At 37.9% G+C, this 22908-nt stretch overlaps 1 protein-coding gene across 1 annotated transcript in view; it reads right to left on the bottom strand.

The window, feature by feature from the left end:
* Positions 1–22908, bottom strand: part of LOC150102905 (phospholipid phosphatase 5) — a 216669-nt gene that overhangs the window by 16278 nt on the left and 177483 nt on the right. The window contains exon 8 of the mRNA XM_090398045.1: positions 11661–11851. Coding sequence (XP_090254171.1) covers positions 11673–11851 — 179 coding nt within the window. The 3' untranslated portion in view covers positions 11661–11672. The remainder of the gene's footprint in view (positions 1–11660; positions 11852–22908) is intronic.

Genomic DNA, 22908 nt, shown 5'->3' with positions numbered 1-22908 from the left:
GGTCTCTTCATAAATATACCAAGCAGAAGCATTAGCAAGGTCATCTCTATCTATAGGAGTTGCCAAACGGTGTGCCACCTTTTTATTAAATTACTCTGGATTTAGAGAAAGATGTGGAAAGGTCGAAACTAGTCTGGGTAGTGGCCCTTTCCTTAATGCATAACATTATACATATCTGCAAGGAGATGTGTTTTGCATTATGGGAGATACTGAGATAGGAGTGATGTTAGCTTGCTCCACCTTTGCAACGAGTTGCCTGTTGTTGTACCACCTTACCCCAGTCCTGAAGATACTTTCAGGCGCAAACTTTGTTTGCTCACACTTGGAATAAGAATTAAACTAAATTTATTATAAGATGGACTGGTAACAATCAGTCTTGGCATCATTCCTAATTGTCTCTCACATTTAATATTAACCTCAGATTATGAGAGGAGGCCAAACCCATAACACAAAAGTGCTGTGTTTTGAACAAGTGAATCAGAAAATAGAAGGAAAGTGTAGATGAGTTTTTGAATAGTGAGGTCATGTTCTTGTGAAAAAACAGTCAGGAAGGCTGCTGGAGATGGAAAGAAGAAAAGTTGGTTAAGTCTGAAGCTGAAATGGGTATGATGTTATCAGCAGCTGCTCATGTTTTTACATGAGCAAAGGAAAGTGAAGCAATGATGAAGGCTAGAGCAATGAAGAATTGTCCATCAAAATACCTAAAGGAGCAGTCATGAACCAGAAAGAATATCTATGGGAAAGTGACTGGAGCATCTCGCATGGAAAAGGGAGGGAGGAAATGGGTTGTCCGTTAAGCAGATTATCCTCTTCTGGAAATCATCTGGAAGATTTCTGATGTACTATTCTAAATGTGAAAAGGATATTTAAGGTTGAGTTGTTGTATGAACAAGTAGTGTGATGAAGGAAAAAAAAATGAAATTTTTAGTAGATTAAAGCTGTGAATGTGATGTGTTTATGCCAGGACAGGTGAACATTTCAAGTAAACACAAGAAAATAAATCATGTCTTGCAAATCAGGTTTTTCACTTCCCTTTACTTTTGAAAGTACTTATTTCATATGAGAAATAAAGATGTCGTGAAATATCCTTTTTCATATGAGAAATAAGGACAATGGTTAAGGATATAGTGGTGCAAGAACAGCAGATTTTATAATGCATCAATGCAAATCATAGCATTTTGCAAGGTAATAATTACATAATAACAGAATGTTACAGTATAAACAGGTATACAAATGACTATATAAAAAGCTGTGTAAAAAAGTATATCAAAGGAAGTGCAAAGAAGTTCATAAAAAATAATTATTAAAAACCTATGTACAATAAGTACATTCTGTAAATAAATATAATATGTATAATAGATACATAATCTATAGTCTAGCCATAAATACGGTTACAATTTGAACAGTGCATAAACCTTTAATCTATCAGAAAATCATTTACGGTACACACATGTATAACATGCATAGAGTAGTACTCAATGCTCAAAATGTCCCCTTTTGCCTTCATGCACACCTGAAGTCTGTGAGGCCTCATATCAATGGTGGCAAGCATAGCATTAAATGGAAACACTGAAACTGCTCGCTCTAAATCCACCTTCAGACTGGCAATGCTGGGGTGTTGTTTCTTGCAGGCTACTCTCTCAAGCTCCGACCACAAATTGAAGTCCACAGATTCAGATTTAGACTTCCGGACAGACAATAAGATGGTGATGTGTCGTTCGGCACATTTGCCCCAAACCACTGTGGTGTGGTCCTCTTGTGTCCAGGAGCTGAGACCTGTTGGAATGCCCCCTGCCTACTGTGAAACAAGATGTTACTCAGGGGCCATACCAAAGGTTCCAGTATGGTGTCTTGATACACTTTGGAGGTTTTGATCTCTTTCTTCCAGAAATACAACTTGGATAACCCCTGATACATTACCAAACCACCACTGACACAGGATAATGACCTCTCTGAATCCTGGGTGCTATTGCATGTGCTGTGCGACCATCTGGGATACATACCCGATAGTTTTGGCAGTTAAACAACTCTTCAATTGTGAAAATGTTATTTCATGCCCTTTCATTTTATCACCCTCTGCCACATAAGTTGTGGTGTTAGGAAGTGTCCAGTAGAACGACGACAGGCTCTCACTCCCAGGTCATCAGTTAGTACAAGTGACATCATTCTCTGCAAAACATCTCTTGTGACATCACTTTTCTGTGTTCTCACAGGATTACAGTGGAGCGTGCCTTCACAAGCTGTTGCGTCTTAACACACTGTGGTTGACCTGTTCTTTGACAGTCACATACATCTTCTATATTGTTATAATGGTTAATAGTCTGATACACAAACATCCTACTGATCCGGAGTGTTTTTAGCATGCCATATTAATGAGGAATTCTTCCAAAATGAGTGCACAACTTGTCCACAGTATTTTAATCCCAACTGACAACTTCATCAAGAAACTTATTTAATTGTTTAATTTGCGAATTTGTAGAGTTATGATTGATTTCTTGATAGGTGGAGGTATCTTGCATAAGGCAGGCTACTTTTCTCTCATAGTCAGCTTTATCCATGACCACTACAGCTTTTCAGCTGTAGTGGTCATGGACCACTACCTCTATCAGCTTTTGAAATAGATATTTCACTATTTTTTCTTAATGAGGTTACCGCACGGGTTTCAGCACTCAATAAATTACATAGCGGTAATTTGCTTTTTTAAAGTGAAGCAGCAACTTCAAATCGTAGTTTATTAGCATCTTCACTAGAAAGTCCTGACAGGTTACATTCGATGTTATGCAAAAAATGGCCTCCCAAAAATCCATAAAGAAGGTTATCCAGTAAGACCTATCGTGAATTGTATTGACTCTCCCACTTATTGAATTGCTAAATTTTTGCCAAAAACTGCCCATACACGACAATCCAGATCCTTCATCAAAAATTCGACACATTTTCTTGAACAAATCAAGGATGTTCAAATCAAAGAGTCGACTTGCTAGTCAGTTTTGATATTGTTTCCCTCTTTAACAATATTCCATTGGCTGACACTGTCAACTTACTATATGATGATTACCCTCCAGATATCACAAAGATTTTTGAATTTGTTATACATTCAGGATATTTCAGCTGGAAAAACAAGATCTACAAACAAGTTGAAGGTACTGCCATGGGTAGCCCTCCGTCTCCACCTTTGGCAAACTATTTTTTGAACCATCTGGAAGACACCTTGTTCTCATTGTTTTCTGGTACTTTATCAACCAGTGTCTATTGAAAACCTACCTTTACTGGCAGATACATTCATCAAAAGTCTGCTCATCACACCTCTCAAAAAATTGGTGCTATCAAATCTTTAATTAATAGAGCACATAAGTGTGCTCCTCTCCCTCAAGCTTACAACAAGAACTTTTCACTATAAAAAAGTTAATAGAATTTAATGGTTACAACCCTAATCAAATCCAGCAGATAATTGACTCCTATGTTCCAACACCTCAGGATTCTTCAATAGACTGCAGGGTTCTAATCCCTTATATTTCAGGCATCTCAGAACCTATTGGCAGAATTTTGAAGAAGTATCAAAGTGGCAGTGATAGCTAAGAGGAAGGCAAAGCAGAAGTGGGATGAGTCAAGAGTGGAAGAGGACAGAGAGGTGTACAGAGAGAGAAAGCAAGCAGCCAAGAGAGTTGTGGCACAGGTAAAGGCCATGGCATATTAAGATCTGTATGATCAATTAGAAACAAAGGAAGGACAGAGAAAAATTTACCAAATAGCGAAATGTAGAAATAAACACACCTCTCAAAAAATTGGTGCTATCAAATCTTTAATTAATAGAGCACATAAGTGTGCTCCTCTCCCTCAAGCTTACAACAAGAACTTTTCACTATAAAAAAGTTAATAGAATTTAATGGTTACAACCCTAATCAAATCCAGCAGATAATTGACTCCTATGTTCCAACACCTCAGGATTCTTCAATAGACTGCAGGGTTCTAATCCCTTATATTTCAGGCATCTCAGAACCTATTGGCAGAATTTTGAAGAAGTATCAAAGTGGCAGTGATAGCTAAGAGGAAGGCAAAGCAGAAGTGGGATGAGTCAAGAGTGGAAGAGGACAGAGAGGTGTACAGAGAGAGAAAGCAAGCAGCCAAGAGAGTTGTGGCACAGGTAAAGGCCATGGCATATTAAGATCTGTATGATCAATTAGAAACAAAGGAAGGACAGAGAAAAATTTACCAAATAGCGAAATGTAGAAATAAAGCAGTAAAGGACATCTTACATGTGAGGCAGATCAAAGATGCTGAAGGAAGAGTATTATGGAGGGATGTGGACATAAGAAACAGATGGAAAATATACTTTGAGGGACTTTTGAATGAGGAAAATGCAAGGACTCACAGAGAAGATGGGCAGCCATCTGAGGGGATGGTGCAGACATCAGTAGAGTGGAAGTGACGGAGGCCATGAAGAGGATGAGGAATGGAAAATCGGTGGGCCCCAACAGAATTCCAGTGGAGGCATGGAAGGCTGGGGGAAGAGGGAATTGATCTGCTGTGGGACCTGTTCATGAAAGTTTGCCAACAGGAAAATATACCCAAGGAATGGAGGGAGAGTACTCTTGTCCCCATCTACAAGGGTAAAGGGGATGCACAAGACTGTGAAAATTACAGAGGAATAAAGTTGATGTCCCACACAACAAAAATCGTAGAAAGGGTTCTTGATGGTAGATTGAGGAAGGAGGTGGAGATTGCAAAGGAACAATTTGGCTTCATGCCTGGTAGATCAACAACAGATGCTATCTTTGGGTTACGGCAAATGATGGAAAAGTATCGAGAGAAACAAAGGGAGCTACATCTGGCATTTATTGATCTGGAGAAAGCATACGATAGAATGCCAAGACAAGAAGTCTGGAGGTGTTTGAGGGAGAAGAAGGTTCCGGAGAAATATGTCAGGTTGGTGCGGGAAATGTACAGAAATGTGAAGACAAGTGTTCGGACCTGTCTGGGACAGACAGAAAGTTTACAAGTAACAGTTGGCTTGCATCAAGGGTCAGCATTAAGTCAAGTTTCTGTTTAATATTGTGATGGAGGTGGTAACAGAGGAGGTGAGAGAAGATGCGCCTTGGACAATGTTGTATGCAGATGACATCTTGCTGTGTGCAGATTCAAGCGAAGAAGCAGGAACTAAACTGGAAAGATGGAAAAAAGTACTGGAAGAGAGAGGTATGAGACTGCGCAGAAGTAAGACAGAGTATATGTGTTGCACAGTGGGCGGCGGACAGGAGACAGATCTGGAGCTGGAAGGAAATGTCATCAGGAAGGTGAGAGACTTTAGATACTTAGGTTCAACAGTGGAAGAAGATGGAGGAGCTGAGAAGGAAGTGGGATGCAGGATACAAGCAGGTTGGAGGAACTGGAGGGAGATGGCTGGAGTGTTATGCGATAAGAGGGTGCCGATCAATCTGAAAGGCAAAATCTATAGGACAGTAGTGAGACCAGCTATGACATATGCTATAGAAACTGTGGCCCTGAGGAAAAATAACATCAGCAGGATGGAAATAGCAGAGATGGGAATGCTTAGGTGAATATGCGGTGTGACCAGAAAGGATCGTCTGAGAAATGACTACGTCAGGGGAACAGTGAAAGTTACGAAATTAGGAGTGAAAATACAGGAGGCAAGGTTGAGATGGTTTGGTCATGTGATGAGGAGGGAGGATGAATATGTGGGAAGAAGGGTCATGCAAATGGATGTGCAAGGAAGGCGGAAGCGTGGACGGCCAAAGAAGAGATGGAGGGAGCTGGTAGAAGAGGATTTGAGGATGAAGAACTTGGATGTGGTGACAGCCCAAGACAGGAAGGTGTGGAGGAGACTCATTATCAACAATGACTCCACTTAAGTGGGAGAAGCTGCAGAAGAAGATCATCTCATTCCTACATATTTTCCTATCAACAAAATTTCTCACTCGTTGCCATCTACAAAAGACAAACTGGCACCTATATCATGTGAATGTAATCTAACATACTTTGAACAAACAGGCCGTTCTGTGGAAAAAAGAATGAAGGAACATCAGTATTATATCAAATACATGAAACCTCAAGAGTCTGGTCTGGCACAACATAGTATTGACACTAAACACAATATCCAGTGGGATAAAGCTTGTCTTCTCCACAGATGCAAGTTTAAATATGAATGCCTTTTCAAAGAAAGTTGCGAAGCGATTTTACAACGGGTAAATCTGAATCGAAATGATTGTCTCTCTCTCCCAAAAGTTTGGGAGATTCTTATCTTATGTAATCATCAAAGAAATAGTTTTTAAGAAATATTTAATAATATTTCTTAAAAATATTATTAAATATATATCCTGTGACCCGCAATCAAGTTTCGAACTAATACAAATGGAACTATGAATATCTGTCAGTCCTAGATGTGGAGGATGTCCATTACTTTACTGTGCTTATCTCACAACTGGCATACATGTAGGAGGAGGAAACTAAGCTTTGAATGTGCTGTGGATTGAAATGGCAGGACTAACCTGGATAGCATACCACTGCCTTAGCCCCTGGACCATTGGGAAGGAGATTTACTGCAACACTGGACCATTACAGGGAAGCCCACTAGCTGACTAATCCTGACTGGGCCATCTAGGACTGCCTGTCTTGCTGAAGTAGGGGCTAAAGTAGTACAAGACTCAGGATTCCCTTTTTGGAAGTTTATGAGATTCATCACATTGCAAACATGGTGATAAGACATTGGATTTCAGAGATGGTTGTCTTGAAAACTGGAGAGTGAAAAAAATCCATGAGAAGTAGAGCAAAAATGTGATTAGTATATAAAAAGAGGAAAAATAAAAAGGGCCAGTACCATTACTGGGAGTTCTCCTTCATCATAAGCAGGTGCCTAACACTGCACTAGAACCAACTGGATGACAAAGTTAAGATTTTAATTTATTCATGTGGGCTTCCCCCCGTTCCTCGATCGCTCCTTATGACTGGTTGAGCCATCCTAATGAGGGATAAAGTACTATATCCTATGACTGTAGCCTGTGTGTTCACTGAGCCGGTTTGCCTACTTGTGGGATGAAAAACCCCAGATAAACTGGGTAAGGTGAACCCTTCTGTCCACACCCAAGACTGGCTAACTTGGCTATAGCTGAGAAAGATCCTCAAGCTCCTCACGTTGTCAACAGGAATCGAATCTAGAGCATTCCTTCCCCAGGCACATTGTTGCGAAGTGCATAGCCACTAGGCTAACTGTGTGGACACAAAGTTCAGCAGAAATCATCAACGACAGCTATAGCATGAGATTTTTATGAGGCAACTTTTTTTTGCATTTGGAAATTCAGCTTCCTGGTTGTTTTTGTACACCTCTAGTAAGGAAGCAGTAACTAGCATTTTATTTTCAAGCTAGTTGGGATTAAATGAAAGATGTAAAGAAATTATATTCTTGTTTAATCTTTTAACCAAGTGTAAGCAAACAAAGTTTGTGCATGAAGTTTCCATACAGCTAATGACTTCCCATTAATTGCCTTAGTATCCCATAATGCAAAACACACATCCTTTCAGGTGTGTTTAATGTTATGCATTATGGGTAAGGCCTGCAAAGACTATTTTCAACCTTTGTATAAGTAAAGGTTCACATCCAAAAACTATACAATCTCTCTAACTTCAATGAGTGACCTGAAGGGTCATTTTAACTCATTAAATCTCTATCACTTCAAGATACTCAGCAGTGGTTCCACTCAATGATGGGCCAACCCTACCAATGAGCAGAACCACTCATCTCCCAGGGAAAAGCAAAGGAAAATACAACCCAAGGAAAAGCACCACCAAAGGGGTGGTGCTTTTCCTTGGATTGTATAATATGGGAAATATATGACTTCTGCATTACTTCCTTGTTATCTCTTCTGGGTCTGGCTCCCACTGATGAGATCTTAATACAGATAACCAGTCTGGGTAGTAGCCCTTCCCAAAATGCATAGCATCATATGCACCTGAAAGGATGTGTGCTTTGCATTATGGGATACTAAGGCAATTAATGAGAACTCATTAGCTTCTGTATACAAATAGTCCAGTCATGAAGATACTACATGTGCAAACTTTGCTTACACTTGGATAAAGGATTAAACAATGATATAATTTCTTGACGTCTTTAATTTAATTTATAACAAAGTGAAAAAACTTTCAAAAACTATTTTTTTTTTTTAATGTGCATTCCACCCATAAAAGATTGTAAATCTTTCATGGCTGAAAAAATTCTTTTCATCACTTTGCTGATTATTCCATTTTCTCTTTAATGCTTTTCCATCTTGCTTTGCTTTCCCTTTATTGGTTAATGTTTTCTTTCAGTGTAATCACAAATTGAAACTGTTTTCTTCTAAAGGAAAGCCAATATTATCTTTTTATAGCAGTAGATGCTTTTGATATTTCTCATTCTCCCACAGTTATTATTCCACAATCACTCTTTTACTCATGGGAGGATAGAACAGAACTCCATGCATTTTTTTTTTCTTGCCAACTACTTCTCATAATCGAATTTTGCTTTTTTTCCTGTATCTGAACAGTACACTATAATAAAATAAAGAACTTTATTTTCAAAAGAACTTTTGTTTGAACCTTTTTTTGAGTTCACTTCAACCATTTAACTCCCACTCAGAATGCTGCAGTCAGCTACTGCAGACATCTTTCCTTACAAAAGCATTTTCCAAAGTGGGATCCATGGTCTAATATCATGCTTTTGAGAAAAAAGTTACCAGCCCTCAGAAATATGGAAATTTAAATATGTCATGTGAACTTTCTATAATGAAAATCAAGTTATAAACAATAAAAAAAAATAATAAATAAATGACAGAAATGTGTAAATACAGTGTACTCTTAATTATATGGGCCAGGAGTAGGAAATGCAAGGATACTGTGAAAAAACAAATCGAAACTTTATTTACTGGGTTTTACAAATATAATTAATTTAACCATAGTGGCTCTTAATGTATCCTCATATACATTATTAATAAATTGGATAGGCTGCAATTTTTGCTTGTTTTTCAGACATTTTCCTGTGGAAAATATCTCCAATTAATTATATAACAAGAAATCACATCACTAAATTTAAGTGCTAGAAATGCACCAATCACTTCTTTAGCTGAGCAGACCCAGAAACATGCTCTTTTTTCCCCACACGCACTTCTTCACTGCATGTACTTGTGCTCCAAGAGATGAGTCAAACAGGGACATACTTGCTTTTATGAACCAAATATTCTATGTACATGATTACAGTGGGTTATTTTAAGGATCAGAAACTCAATAAATTAAATCAGGCATGGATAATCCACAAATTGAATAATTCACAGCCAGATAATCTAGAGTACACTGTATTGCTTATTCAAGTTTAATACAATAGGCATGCATATGTAAAAGATACACACTTAGTCCTAGCCATTGTCTAATTAACATACAATACTAATAAAAATATCATATATACATCACCTCGGGGCTACTGAGTGCGTCCCCTAGGTGGCGGATGGGGGGGGGGGGAGGAACCCTGACTACCATCCATTAGATATCAGGGCAGCTCTGAATATATATTGAATGAAGAGCAGTGGACCAGTGGTTTTGGGCTGGTGATCGCATATGAAAATATTGCCATTCACCAATCCGCACTTGGCCAGTGTGTTGAATTTATGGCCTAACCTTCCAAGATGAATCCGACAGAAATAAAATAGCCATCATTCCCCAGAGGCCGGATTGTTACTACCTATGGCAGCAGACAGTTAAACATGAAGGCAGATGGTGCTACGAATCCCTGGGTAACCATTTTACTCAATATTATATCAGGATGATGAATTAAATGAGGAAGAAGACAACTACAACACAGCTGACGTACCAGAAGAAGTTAAGTGGAGCATCCAAAGCTCATTCAAAATGAGTGAGGAGGGAGTTATAGCTGAACTTCTAAAAACAGGTGGAGAAATAATCTACAAACTCTTAGCAAAACTATTTACTTTATGCCTGAAGGAACATGATGTACCAACAACATAGAAGAAGGCTACCCTAATTCTGATACATAAAAAAGGTGAGACAGAAGACTTGACGAACTATGACCTATCAGTGGTTTACAACGTGTTTACAAAAGTCTTAGCTCATAGACTTTGTGCGACTCTAGACCTAGCACAACCAAAAGAACAGGCAGACTTTCGAAGGGGCTTTAGTACAATGGACCGTATTCAAGTTGTACAGAAGATTATTGAACAGTGTAATGAATATCAATTACCACTATGTCTTGGTTTTATTGACTATGGGAAAGCCTTTGATTAACTTAACACTTGTGCAATACTTAAAAGTATTATGAAACCAACAAGTGGAGAAGCCATACATAGAATCATCAAATCAGCATACACCAATGCCACAGCAGCAATTCATTTCAATGGAAACATCTCTACTGTGGGAATACAGAAAGGTATAAGACAGGATGACATAATATCTCCAAAATTATTCACAGCATGCCTAGAAGAAATATTCAAACTTCTTGATTGGGAAGGGAAAGGTCTGAAGATAAATGGAAGATATGTAAGCCATTTAAACTTTGCAGATGACATAGTTATCTTTACTTCAACTACACATGAATTGCAGACTGATATCCATGAACTCCAAATTGCTAGCAAAACAGCTGGCCTAAAAATAAACCTAAAGAAGACCCAAGTTATGTTCAATAGCTATGTCCAACCAGAAATAATAAAAATCAATAATGAGGAAATTAAACAAGTAGATCATTACACACACTTAGGACAACAGATATCAATGGAACATGGGTGAAATTAAAAGGCACAGATGCTTGGGTGATAAGCATTTGGAAAATTACATTCAATATTCAAAGCCAACTACCATTATGTCTGAAGAGAAAAGTTTTTAACCAATGTATTCTTCCTATACTGACATATGGCTGTGAAACATGGACACTGAATGCAAAGGAAATTCAAAAATTAAGAACAACACAATTCAGTATGGAAAGAAGTATGCTTGGATCACAAAAGGAATACATGGATAAGAAATAAAACCAAAGTCTCTGACATCATAGGAAGAGTGAAACATCTGTAGTGGCAATGGGCTGGACATATTGCTCAAAGACAAGATCGACGATGGACAAAAGAAGTACTGGATCGGATTCCACGATAGGAAAAACGACCACGACGCTGATCTAAATGACGGTGGATTGATGATATCAGATTTTCAGGTATGACATGGAAAAGGAGAGCCATGGACAGACAGTTTTGGAGTAATCTTGGAAAGGCCTTCATTCAGCAGTGGATCAACAATGGCTGATAATGATGATACACATATATGTGTACACTGATGGGCTACAAAAAATTGCACTGAAAAATTCATCTCCAACTACAAAGTTTGGGGAATATACTGTCTTACAATATTTTGCACCATAGCACTGCTTCAAGCTCCTAAAGCAATTTTCTGTTCTGTAGCTCATTTATACTTTAAGTGCATCTTCCACATGCCTAGCCATCACATAGACAAAATTAGTAGGGTGGTTTATGGATATATTTTCTTACACTATTATAAGTATGCTCATTATCATGCAAATATGAATCTTACCTTACCTTAGAATGTGAAGTCCAAAAGTATGGTGGTAAAAATTGTATCAAATAACATTATTCTTTGGTTAAATTAATTATTCAATCTCTTACCAGTATTATATCCTAAATCCATTTGGCAGTGACTTCCTGCAGGCTATCATGACTGCTGCTGCTGCTGACTTCAATGACAGAAGGAATAAGTGCAAAAGGGATGTCACAATTAGGATGACTAAGAGTAGGATAGTACTGTTGATAACATACATAAGAGATGAAGAATCCTAATAATGATCCCACGATGACATCTTTTGGTATTATGAATACAAAATAAAATAAGAATAATAAATAAATATGTAAGATCAGATTCATTTTATTAAAAAAAAACATGAAATCGTAATAGTATCTACTATTATAAATAACAAAATATATGAATACTATTGTATAGGCTAATTCTAAGTAATTTCCATGATTTTATAAGGAAAAGTAGTGTATACAGGAAACTGGGAGGATGGCAAAGTAGGTGGTGCCTTGGAATAAGTTGTCTAAACTTGTACTCCCGTATCATATCATTATTAAAAGTGTTTTCAGTCCAAAATATCCATCAACTGAAAACCACAACAGCAGATACTAAGGAACTGACAACTTCTACACAATCCCTAAGTGCCTCAAGTCAGTTTGTTTTCTCAGTTTAACATTAGCCACAAGCAAGCTCTTGCTATTATTATTACTATTATTACGGGCAACTCCAGGGAGTCATTAGACTCATCGAGGGAGGCCCCAAATCATATTCATCACAACTATCTGACATTCATACAGTATCTATCATACCTCGCCTTAAACTCATTCACTGTCACAGCATCCACTACAGACTCAGGGAGCGCATTCCACTCATTCACTACTCTAAAAGTAAAGAACCCAGCTCTAACACCTTTACTAACCACACTTTTGCCCAGTTTCCATGGATGTCCCCTAGTCCTCCCACAACCAGCCCTGTTCTCAAAAATATCTTCTGAATTAATTTTATAGAAACCCTTCAGTAATTTGAATGTCTCAATCATATCTCCCCTCCTCCGCCTATCAACCAATTTTTGCAACCCACAAATCCTCAACCTGTTCTCATACGGTTCATTCCACAGACCTGCTATCATCTTGGTCACTCGCCTCTGGATCCTCTCCACATCCTCCCCATCAAGAAGAAACCTAGGTGACCAAATCTGAGCACAGTAGTCTAGATGGGGTCTTATCAAGGCTCGATAGAGAGGAACAATAACCTGCTTGTCAACGTATTCTTCAGCAACCAAGTGATTTGATGAGCTGTTTTGGTCACTTTTGCAATGTGTCCCCTAAATTTCAATTCCCTATCCACCAACACTCCTAAATCTCGTGCCTCATCAATTTCCTGGAGCAGGGTTCCACCAATGCAGTAAACTGCCTCCAATCTTTTCACCCCAAAATGCATAACCTTACATTTTGCCACATTAAACTGACATCCATTCTCCTTAGCCCAGACCTCCAATCTATCCAAATCATCCTGCAAAATTTTGACGTCATCTGCATTCACTATTGCCCTACCCAACTTCGCATCATCCGCAAACAAATGAACTGTTCCTCTCAGATCATTTCCTCTATCATTTATGAACAAATTAAACAGCATTGGTCCAAGAACAGATCCTTGTGGCACACCACTAGTCACAGGCCGTCTTGTGGACTCTACTCCCGAGTAAACCACTCTCTGATATCTCTCCGTCAACCACCCTCCTATCCATCTCACCAACCCTATGTCCATTCCCATATGCTGCAATTTAGTGATTAGAATTCCATGTGGAATCCTGTCAAAGGCCTTGGCAAGGTCCAGTAGAATCACCGTAAACCCATTACCCTTGTCCAGTTCAGCCGTCACTGTGTTATAATACGTGAGCAAGTTACTGAGGCATGACCTACCCTTCACAAAACCATGCTGTCCCCGATACAGTATCCCATTTTCTTCAATCCAATCTTGTATTTTCCTTTTGACTATTTTCTCTAAGACCTTTACAATGATTCCTGATATGCTAATCGGTCGGTAATTTACAACAGCAGTCTTGGAACCACCTTTATGCAGTGGAACTATTTTCCCCTCTTTCCACCCGCTCGGGACTAACCCAGACCCGAGACTCAAATTAAACAAAATGGTCAAGGGTACTGACAATTCTTTAGCTGCTTCTCGTACAACACGAGCTGGTATACCATCCAATCCCACAGATGTATTGACATTGAGGTTATGCAATAGACTACTCACCTCCACTTCATTAACCACAATTCCCGTATAATCTACTGGTTTATTCGTTTCTGCAATGTCACCACCTTGATGATATACTTTTGCAAAGTGCTCACTCAGTAACTCAACTATCTCAACTGATTCAGTTACCTCCCTACCATCGGCATTCTTTAAAATCAATCTGCCATGTACATTTTTCCTTTTACTTGCTACATATCTAAAAAACTGTTTAGGATTCTCTTTAGCCTGCATGGCCAATGTTCTTTCGTAATCCTTTTTTGCTTTTCTTACCACACTCGTCACCCTTCTGGCCTGCGCTTTATACCGTTCATATGCCTGCCGGTCACCCTTCTCCTTAAATTCCCTCCATAGTTGTTTCTTTTTTTGCAACTCAAGCTTAATGGTGTTATTCATCCATTTAACCCCTACTTGATTTATTATTCGGACTCTAGGTATACAGTCAGCCATTGCTTCATGCAAGCACTTCTTAACTACCTCCCATGCACTATCAACTTCTAGTCCTTGCAGTTGTACATGCCATGGCACTGAACCAATCAAACTCCTAAGCTTGTCATACTTTCCCGCCCGATAATTCCACATGTACCCTGTCTTAATTGAAAATTCTACACCTTTAGCCACCTCCCAAGTTAAGACCCTATGATCACTCTCACCGATTGGTGGCAATGTGGTCATATTTGTTACAGCCAAATCCTCAGATGTAATTACTAGGTCAAGCACTCTCTGACCCCTAGTATTTTCCATTACATGCTGTTGCAGATAGTTATCCCTTAATAACCGCATAAAATCCAGTTCCTTCCTCCCATGTGTCCTCTCCTCACTCCAATCAATGCGACCATAGTTGAAATCTCCCATAATAATCGCCCTCCTTCCACCCATTTCTTCTATTTGCTTGTGCATACTGTCACCACCATCTTTTCCATCACCTGGTCTATAGCAGCACCCAATTGTATATTTAGTTCTGCTAGCCACAATCTCACACCAAATGGCCTCAAATGTGCTCTTTTCTCTATCCTGCAATTCAACTTCTATTCTCCTTGGCTGGAGCTCATCAGCTATCATCAACAATACTCCTCCCCCCATTTTATTCTCTCTGTCATTCCTGAACACACTATACCCATCACATTCAATCCCACTAGTTATATCATCTACAGTCAACCATGTTTCACTAATACCTATAACCTGTGGTCTGGAAGTGCCAACCATGGCCAAAAACTCTTCTTGTTCCTAATACTCCTAGTATTAGTGTACATGAATTTAAGACCCCCATTAGCCCCAACCCTACCTTGATGCCTTATATTAACTATCCCACTCTGATTTGTTGTCCTTATTTGCTCTGGCATATTATATTCATTCTTACATTCAACTGCCTCCATAAGGACTGTATCTCTACCCACCCCCCCTAACAAATCTAGTTTCCCTGAATTTGCACATCCACTACATTCAGCAACACTTTCTCAAGTCTTCTTACACCGTAACCATTCAAATGCAAGCCATCCATCTTATATAGATCCTTTCGCCCATCAAACTCACTCCACACATCCACAAATTCCACACCACTCGTCATACATAACCCACGCATAAAGTCATTTGCAATTATAGCCCTCCTTTTAAACATTTCACTGTCATACCGTGGCAAAAGACTAATCATTCTAACTCTCTCACTCTTTTCTTTTGCTACCTCAAACAATTCATTCAGGTCTTCTATCATTTCCATTTTATCTCCTTTCAAATCATTCGTACCTGCCACAACAATCATTTCTTTCACCCTTTCCTTTTGCTCTCTAATAGACGCAGTTACGTCCTTTATGGTCACACCAGGTTGGTACGATTTTGTCAAATCCTCTACTAACACACCTCGTACTAACGAGTCTCCATACAGCACTCTATCCTTCATTTTGTTCATGTTCACATTCATACGTCTATTTTTCCTGTCATACCTTTTATTATTGGTTGGTTCATTCAGTCTACTTTTGTTCATGCACTCTAGCTGCTGTTTTGCTCTTTCTATCGCACTATTCAACAACGCGATCTCACTCAATGTATCTATCTCATCTTTTTTGTTCTCTGAGAAACCATTTATACTATCATTCACACTTTCTACATTCACACTCTCACAATTTTCATGTACAACTTTGCCGTTTCTTGTCATATCCCTATTTCCTTCATTTTGAAGGTTGACAAAAATATCACACTCACGATCCGAAATACGCTTCAATTCCGCATTCTCCCTACATTTTCTACACACATTCAATCCTTTATCATCATCTGACCACACTCTGACTGCACTCCGCAAAGCGTACATTTCACAGTAGTACACTGACTCATTTCTTTTATGCTACCGTTCTTTGATAACGATGGCGAACCTTCATTACTGGCCGCCATTTTCCTACGCACAGGTGCCATATTTATCCGTAACGTGTTTTGTCAAATTAAACGTTATAACACACCAAAAATAGACGCACTAAAATACGCAAGGCAAATAAAACAAAACTACACAATATTAAGTAATTTGTATCGATAACTGAAAATGATACTTATCTTATCTGGAGCTTGCACGAACACTACTCATTACGAATTCATCTAGCGGCGACTTCCGACATAGATTATGTTATAAAACACTTTAGTACACTAACCACGTTAATAAAGCTCTAATAATATACCAAAATTAAACACTTAAGTCCATTAAATTGAATCCAAAACACCAATAAATCAGCAAAAAACACAAATCTCTCAGGAGCTCTCCGATAGCACGACCGTTCACCAGCTAGCCTCGACACCCTACAGTGCAAAGATGGTGGCCATAAAGGCCAATGACAGGACAGCACTTCGGGTCTCACCAGCACAGTGCAGTCAATCACTGACAAAACCAACAATGATATGAAGTGTTGCAGCTGCAAACTAAATATTACCAACAAAAATAAAGGTCTTGTATGTTATTTCTGTTGCCACTGGTTGCATGCTTGCTATGCAAAAATAGAATAATCACCACACAAACTTCTCGCTGACTTCAACTAGCCTCTCTTTTGTTCACTGCATATTCCTTCAATAAAGCAGCAGCTCCTGCACTTGGGAAAATGCACTGAAAAACCTAGAACAGCACCTCAACACTATGGCCAAAATGTTCTACTACAAAATCAGAACATTGAAAGCCAAGCTTGAGCTCTTGATTCTGCATCACTATTAATTTTTGCATCTGTTTCACATGAACTATCATTTTTCCAGTTATAATTTGAAGTGACTTCAAATTTATAGGCACATTCATAGAAGCAAGCTATCTTGAAACATTGGTTCCATCCATGACCTGTATGCCCAGTAATTAGAAACATCACATTGTGAAATAATGAGGAAACAAAGTCCAGTTCTATATATTATTATGTAAAATATCACTATAAATCTAACATGAAAATTTATCTCCAAGAGTTTTATAGGCCACTATGAATAATATGTATTGAAGTTAATATTATTATTATTACTAACTTCTTATCAACAATGTTCTCATCCAGGTAAGTATTATTTTTTTTAGGAATACAATTATTGTGCTTTGGAAACTTTTGTTGGGAATATGATAGAAGGCGACGAGCATGGTAAAGAAAGAAAAGTTGCAGTACGAGAGGAGATTGGCTAGTTGGGCAAAGGATAATTCAAGGAAATACTTTTGCTATATGGTGATCAAGAGAAAGAATAACTATGGAGGTTGACACCTGGTGGATAGTTATAGGCAGAATGACCATTACAAAGGATATAGTGGAATTAGCTAATGAACACTTCATCAGTGTATATCATATACTGGTTAAATGTTGCTGCACAAACATGTAGAAGGGAGGCAAGTATTAGGAGAATTAAAGATGAAAGAATAAGGTTAATTAGGTACTGATATGGTTAGACATTAATAAGGCTTTGAATTGGATGACATATCACCATGTATTTTTAAGGAAAGTTCTGAACAGTTATTTATGCCCTTGACCTGTTCATTTACTGAAAGTCTTGTAGTGGTTAAGGTTCTCCCTGGCATTACTGTTTCAATTTTGCCATCCATACTAGTTCTTTCACTTGGCAGGCCAAATATATATAAACAGATAGGGAGTATACAACCACCGGTTCATCCCTCCACTCACCTCCTCTAGCCAATTTTTATATGGAACATTTTGAAAAGCATGCTCTTGATATTAATGTTCTCAAACAGTAGTCTATCTGGCTAAGATACACTGATTATGTTTTCTCCATTTGGCCACATGGCTCAGACACATTACTCTTTCCTCCTCTATTTCAATAGCTGGCACCCTACAATCCAGTTCACCAGAAGAAGAAAAAAAAAATAGTGAAGGTATTTGCAATAACTGAAGTCCTCCAAGGCTTGATCCTGAAATGATTCCATAAACAGGTTAGCTAAAAGTTGAAACAAATACATCACTATATCCACTTTTAGGTCAACATGTTCATATCAAAGACATAGTGAAGAGAAGATACCAAAAATCTGGACTAGCCTCATATGCAATGGAAGCAAATCACATTTTGTGGCAGTGTACAGATTTTCTTCATCAAGACATTCATGCAAACATTAGAAATTTTAGTAACCCCATTAATGCAACAAGAAACAGGAATCATCCTTTGAAATCATATGCATTATAATACCTGATATTATAATACACCATACATCTTCACAAGCACAACATTATTGTTCTATTTTAAGCTCACATAGGCAAAGTAGATATTAAATCCAACATTATTTCAAAGCTGAATGTTTGCAGAACTATGAAAGTTTTGTAAGTGGACTTGAGAGCACTTATGAAAAATACATTTCTCTGACATTTCGATTTCCTTAGTGTTGAACAAGAGTTTATCTCTCGTAAGGTTTCTGCCTGGTCTCTGAAAAGAAGCAACTAGTTTGATACAGCTGTCAGACCAGTGAGACCTTTATCAAATGGACTAACAAAAGGCGAATATAAGGATGCTAAGGCAGTGTTCATGTCTTTAAGTAGTCCAAGCTAAGGCAACTCGGGGATGCTGAGGATTGTATTCTCGTAAGTTCTCAGGTCAACTTATGAAACTTTCATAGTTTCTACAAACATTTGGCTTTGAAATAATGTACATTGGATTTAATATCCACTTTACACAGATGAAATGAAGCCTTTTGGCTCTTTATTTAGTAATTATTTTAAACTCAGTTACTGCAATATCAAGTAATTTTATTTCACTCTCTGAAGAAGCATACTATAATGCACACGAAAACAAAACATTTGAAATCTTAAATAATAAATTGTGACTCTGTTTGACCAACAGTCTATGTGGTAAACATACCAAATGTCAATTTTAGTGGACTGGATTAGTAACTAGCTTTCTGATAGATATTCGAGAGTTGTATATGGACAAGCAGTATCAGGGAGTAGGAAGATTACAGGGGGCCACTGTCAATCTTGATGTTAATGATATTATCAAGGGACTATAGGTAAATATTCAGTTGTTAGCAGATGATTTAAAACTTGGGAAGGTTATTGGCAAAGGTGCTGATTTTTCAGCTCTTCAAGAGAAACTGAATAAGCTGGAAAGGTAGGGAAATGAATGGGGATGTCAGTTTAATTAAACCAAATATAAGGTTTTGAAATTTGGGATCCACAGAGGGGATGCTTCATGCTCACTTGGTGGAATTATGCTAGAAGTGGAGGAAGCAAGTAATCGTAAGGTGACTGTAGATAGAAATTTGAAGTTCAGAGGATATATTGCAAAGGTTGTGAAGACATCTCAGAGAACTGCTGCAATGTCGAAGAAGACACTGACCACTAGAAATAAAAGTGTAGTTTAATCAGACTACATCATGAAATTTTAATCAGACTACATCTGGATTTCTGTGCTCAGATCTTGTCAGTGGAATTTGAAGGGGATGAAGTAACCTTAGAATGGGTGCAGGGATGGATAACAAAAATCATATCAGTCAGAACTGTAGAATGCTATGAGGCTAGACTGAGGGCATGCAGACTGCAGAGTTTGATGGATAAGAAGACAGAATGGGAGATACAATCGAGACATTTCAGCTGCTAAAAGATTATTATCGTATTAGTGTATTATTAGTATAGAGTGAGAGGCACAAAGACAAGGGGGTCAATCCTAGAAGTTACAAAAGAAAATAGTGAGTAAAAGGAAAGAAGTAAGTTTGTTGCATGAAAACTGGTAGAAGTGTGGAATGCATTGCCTGAGAGGAAGGTGAAAGGGTTTAAGAAGTGGTACAACAGAATTTGTACTGAACTAGTGTTGACCTCCCACAATTGGTCTTGTGACTCCATTAAGGTCAAGAAAATTATAATTCCAACAGGACTTTAATTTTGTTTGATCTTATTTGTTTTGATTACTAATGTACTTTGAACTGCATCATTCCACCTAGACTTGTCTTTGCTGAGTTTTTTTCCTGTCATTAAATGACCGTTTTGCTAACTTTTCCTTGCTCATATCACTATAAATTGCTCTATTTACACATCCTTAAAGGATAGCAATATCAAGTTCCTTCATGATATCTTCATTTTTTACATGATTTTGCCACTGATGTCCTCTTTTTTGTACAACTAATTTTTCTAACTACTCACATATATGTGGCCTCCAGTTCTTGATCAACTTCGCTATTTATTATTATTATACAGTATTTCTATGGAGTCTGGAGAGTCGCTGTGGGATACCAAAACTAACTATTATACACAAAACCTATCAAACCTTTCCTTAAACTCATTTACTGTCAGGGAATTTACAACTAATTCAGGCAATCCATTACACTCATTCGTCACTCTCCATGCAAAAAATCTGGTCTGCACAATCCTACTAACCATACTCTTAACACAACTTCCAAGGATGGACCTTTTCAATATATGAAAATATATTGAATATTTTTCTTGGCATCAAATTTATAAAACTCCTTTAATATCTTATGTATCTATTATTTTCCTTTTTTCCTGCCTATCAACTAAACTTTGTAACTCAACCTGTCCTCATAGGGAGCATTCCACAGAGTCATTCATCTCTGAATCCTCTCTACCACCTCCTGATCCCCAAGAAACAAGTGACTAAATCTGTGTACAGTATTATGGCCAAATCAAATCCTTAGCCTCAACAATTTCAATCAATTATACTTTGCTCACAATGTCAATTTATTTAAATCATCCTGCAAGATATCTTCTACACCTTTATCAACTATTGTCCTCTGCAGTTTTGCATCATCATCAGCAAACAACTGAATATCCCTCCCATAAATCTTTCCCTATAGCATTCATAAACAAATTAAAGAGTAGTGGTCCTAGTCCAGAATCTTAGTCACTCTCCATCCTGAGGTACCTCACTAGTCACATCATTCTCCTGGATTCCACTCCACTATATATTACTCTTGGTGTCGTCTGTCAGCATCCCTTTCTGCATATTCATGCTGCTGGATTCATATCCATTCCCATTTGTTCCAACTTTTGTAATTGTTTTTCATGTAGTATTCTGTTAAATGCCTTTGCAAAGTCCAGCAGTATCATGGTGTAGCCAATTTCTTTATCCAATTTTCCTGTCACTTTATTATAAAATGTGAATAAATTACTAAGACAGCACCTACCCTTTACAAAGGCATACTGCCCACCGGTAACAGCTGGTGAAAATTTTAAGTGGGGGTGCTGCATATACGCAAAAAAAAAAAAAAAAAAAACCTAATCAGTAACGATTTATTAATAAATAAATTTACTCAGATCGCAGTGCATTTGTTTCATGTAACGATAATTGAAAAAATATAATTCTTTTCATATTTTCAACAGTGACACTTGTCATAATTCAGCCTTGTAACTATAATAAATAAATAATTATATGTTATTTTAACAAAATAAAATAAGATTTACAAAAAATAGTTCATCAGGCACATGCACCAATAATAAACGTTTCATATCTCACAGAAATAAGGCACATAAGCTTACTAAAAATACACTGCCGTTTGAGCAGTTACAGTTGGGAATGATGTAATGTCCAATGACAAAAGCAAACGAATATTGAGGTTAGATCGCAGTGCATTTGTTTCATAATCTAAAGTGTTAATTGAGCAATTCCAATTATTAACTATTCAATCAATGTCAAAACATAAGCTGTAACCTTTAACATGTTGTAAGCATTGTTATTATTTATAAACAAGCAAAATTTAATTTTTTCATTTTTTTCCTTGGGGGTGCTGCAGTGTTGCAGTGCTTATGTAAAGGCTGCCACTGCTGCCTACTATAGAGTATCACATCCCTATTTACCCACTGTTGGATCGTACCTTTAACAACTTTTCCAATACTTTAACAACCACTCCTAATATATTAATTTGTCTGTACTTTGCTACCTCTGTCTTGGAGCCACCTCCATACAATGGAACTAACTTACCCTCTTTCCACTCTGCTGGAACCTAGCCAGAGCTGAGACTCAAGACTGAACAACTTCATCAGAGGCAATGCCAGTTCTCTTGCACATTCACGTAGTACAGGGGCTGACATGCCATCCTGTCCCACTGCTGTGTTCACTTCCATATTTTTCAATGCTGAACACCTCCTCTTTATTTACCTCAATTTTGATATGCATCTCTGCCACATCAGCAACTGCAAAATCTCGACCTGGATGATACACCTTTGCAAAGTGATTACTCAGCAACTCAACTATTTCTTTTGCCTCTGTCACTTTCCTACAATGAGTGTTGTTTAAGTCATTCTATCAGTCATTTTTCCTCTTACTTGCTACATAAAAAACCCTTTTGGGTTTACTTTGGTCTGCTTAACTAATTTTCTGTCATAATCTGATTTGATCTTTCTTACCAAACTAGTCACCCTTCTTGCTTGCACTGCTCAGGAGCTGAACACCTTTTCTTTATATTGCTTCCACAGCGTTTTCTTTTTTTTTTGCAGCTGTTGCTTTATATCTCTACTCATCTGCTCTATTCTCACTTAGTCTATCCTCCTGACCTTGGGTATGCAGTCTGATACCGCTTCTCTCAAACAATCTTTGACCACTTCCCATGCACTACTGACATTCTTTCTTCGTAGCTTCTTAAGACATGGCACTGCTCCAAGATGACTCCTAAATCTATCAGAATTACCAACTTAT

Source organism: Typopeltis vanoorti, chromosome 9 (assembly GCF_054136105.1).
Source record: "Typopeltis vanoorti isolate ZY-2024b chromosome 9, IOZ_Tvanoo_1.0, whole genome shotgun sequence".
Lineage (NCBI taxonomy): Eukaryota > Metazoa > Arthropoda > Arachnida > Uropygi > Thelyphonidae > Typopeltis > Typopeltis vanoorti.
Note: the sequence above shows the minus strand (reverse complement) of the source record. Positions and strands in the feature narration are given on the sequence as shown.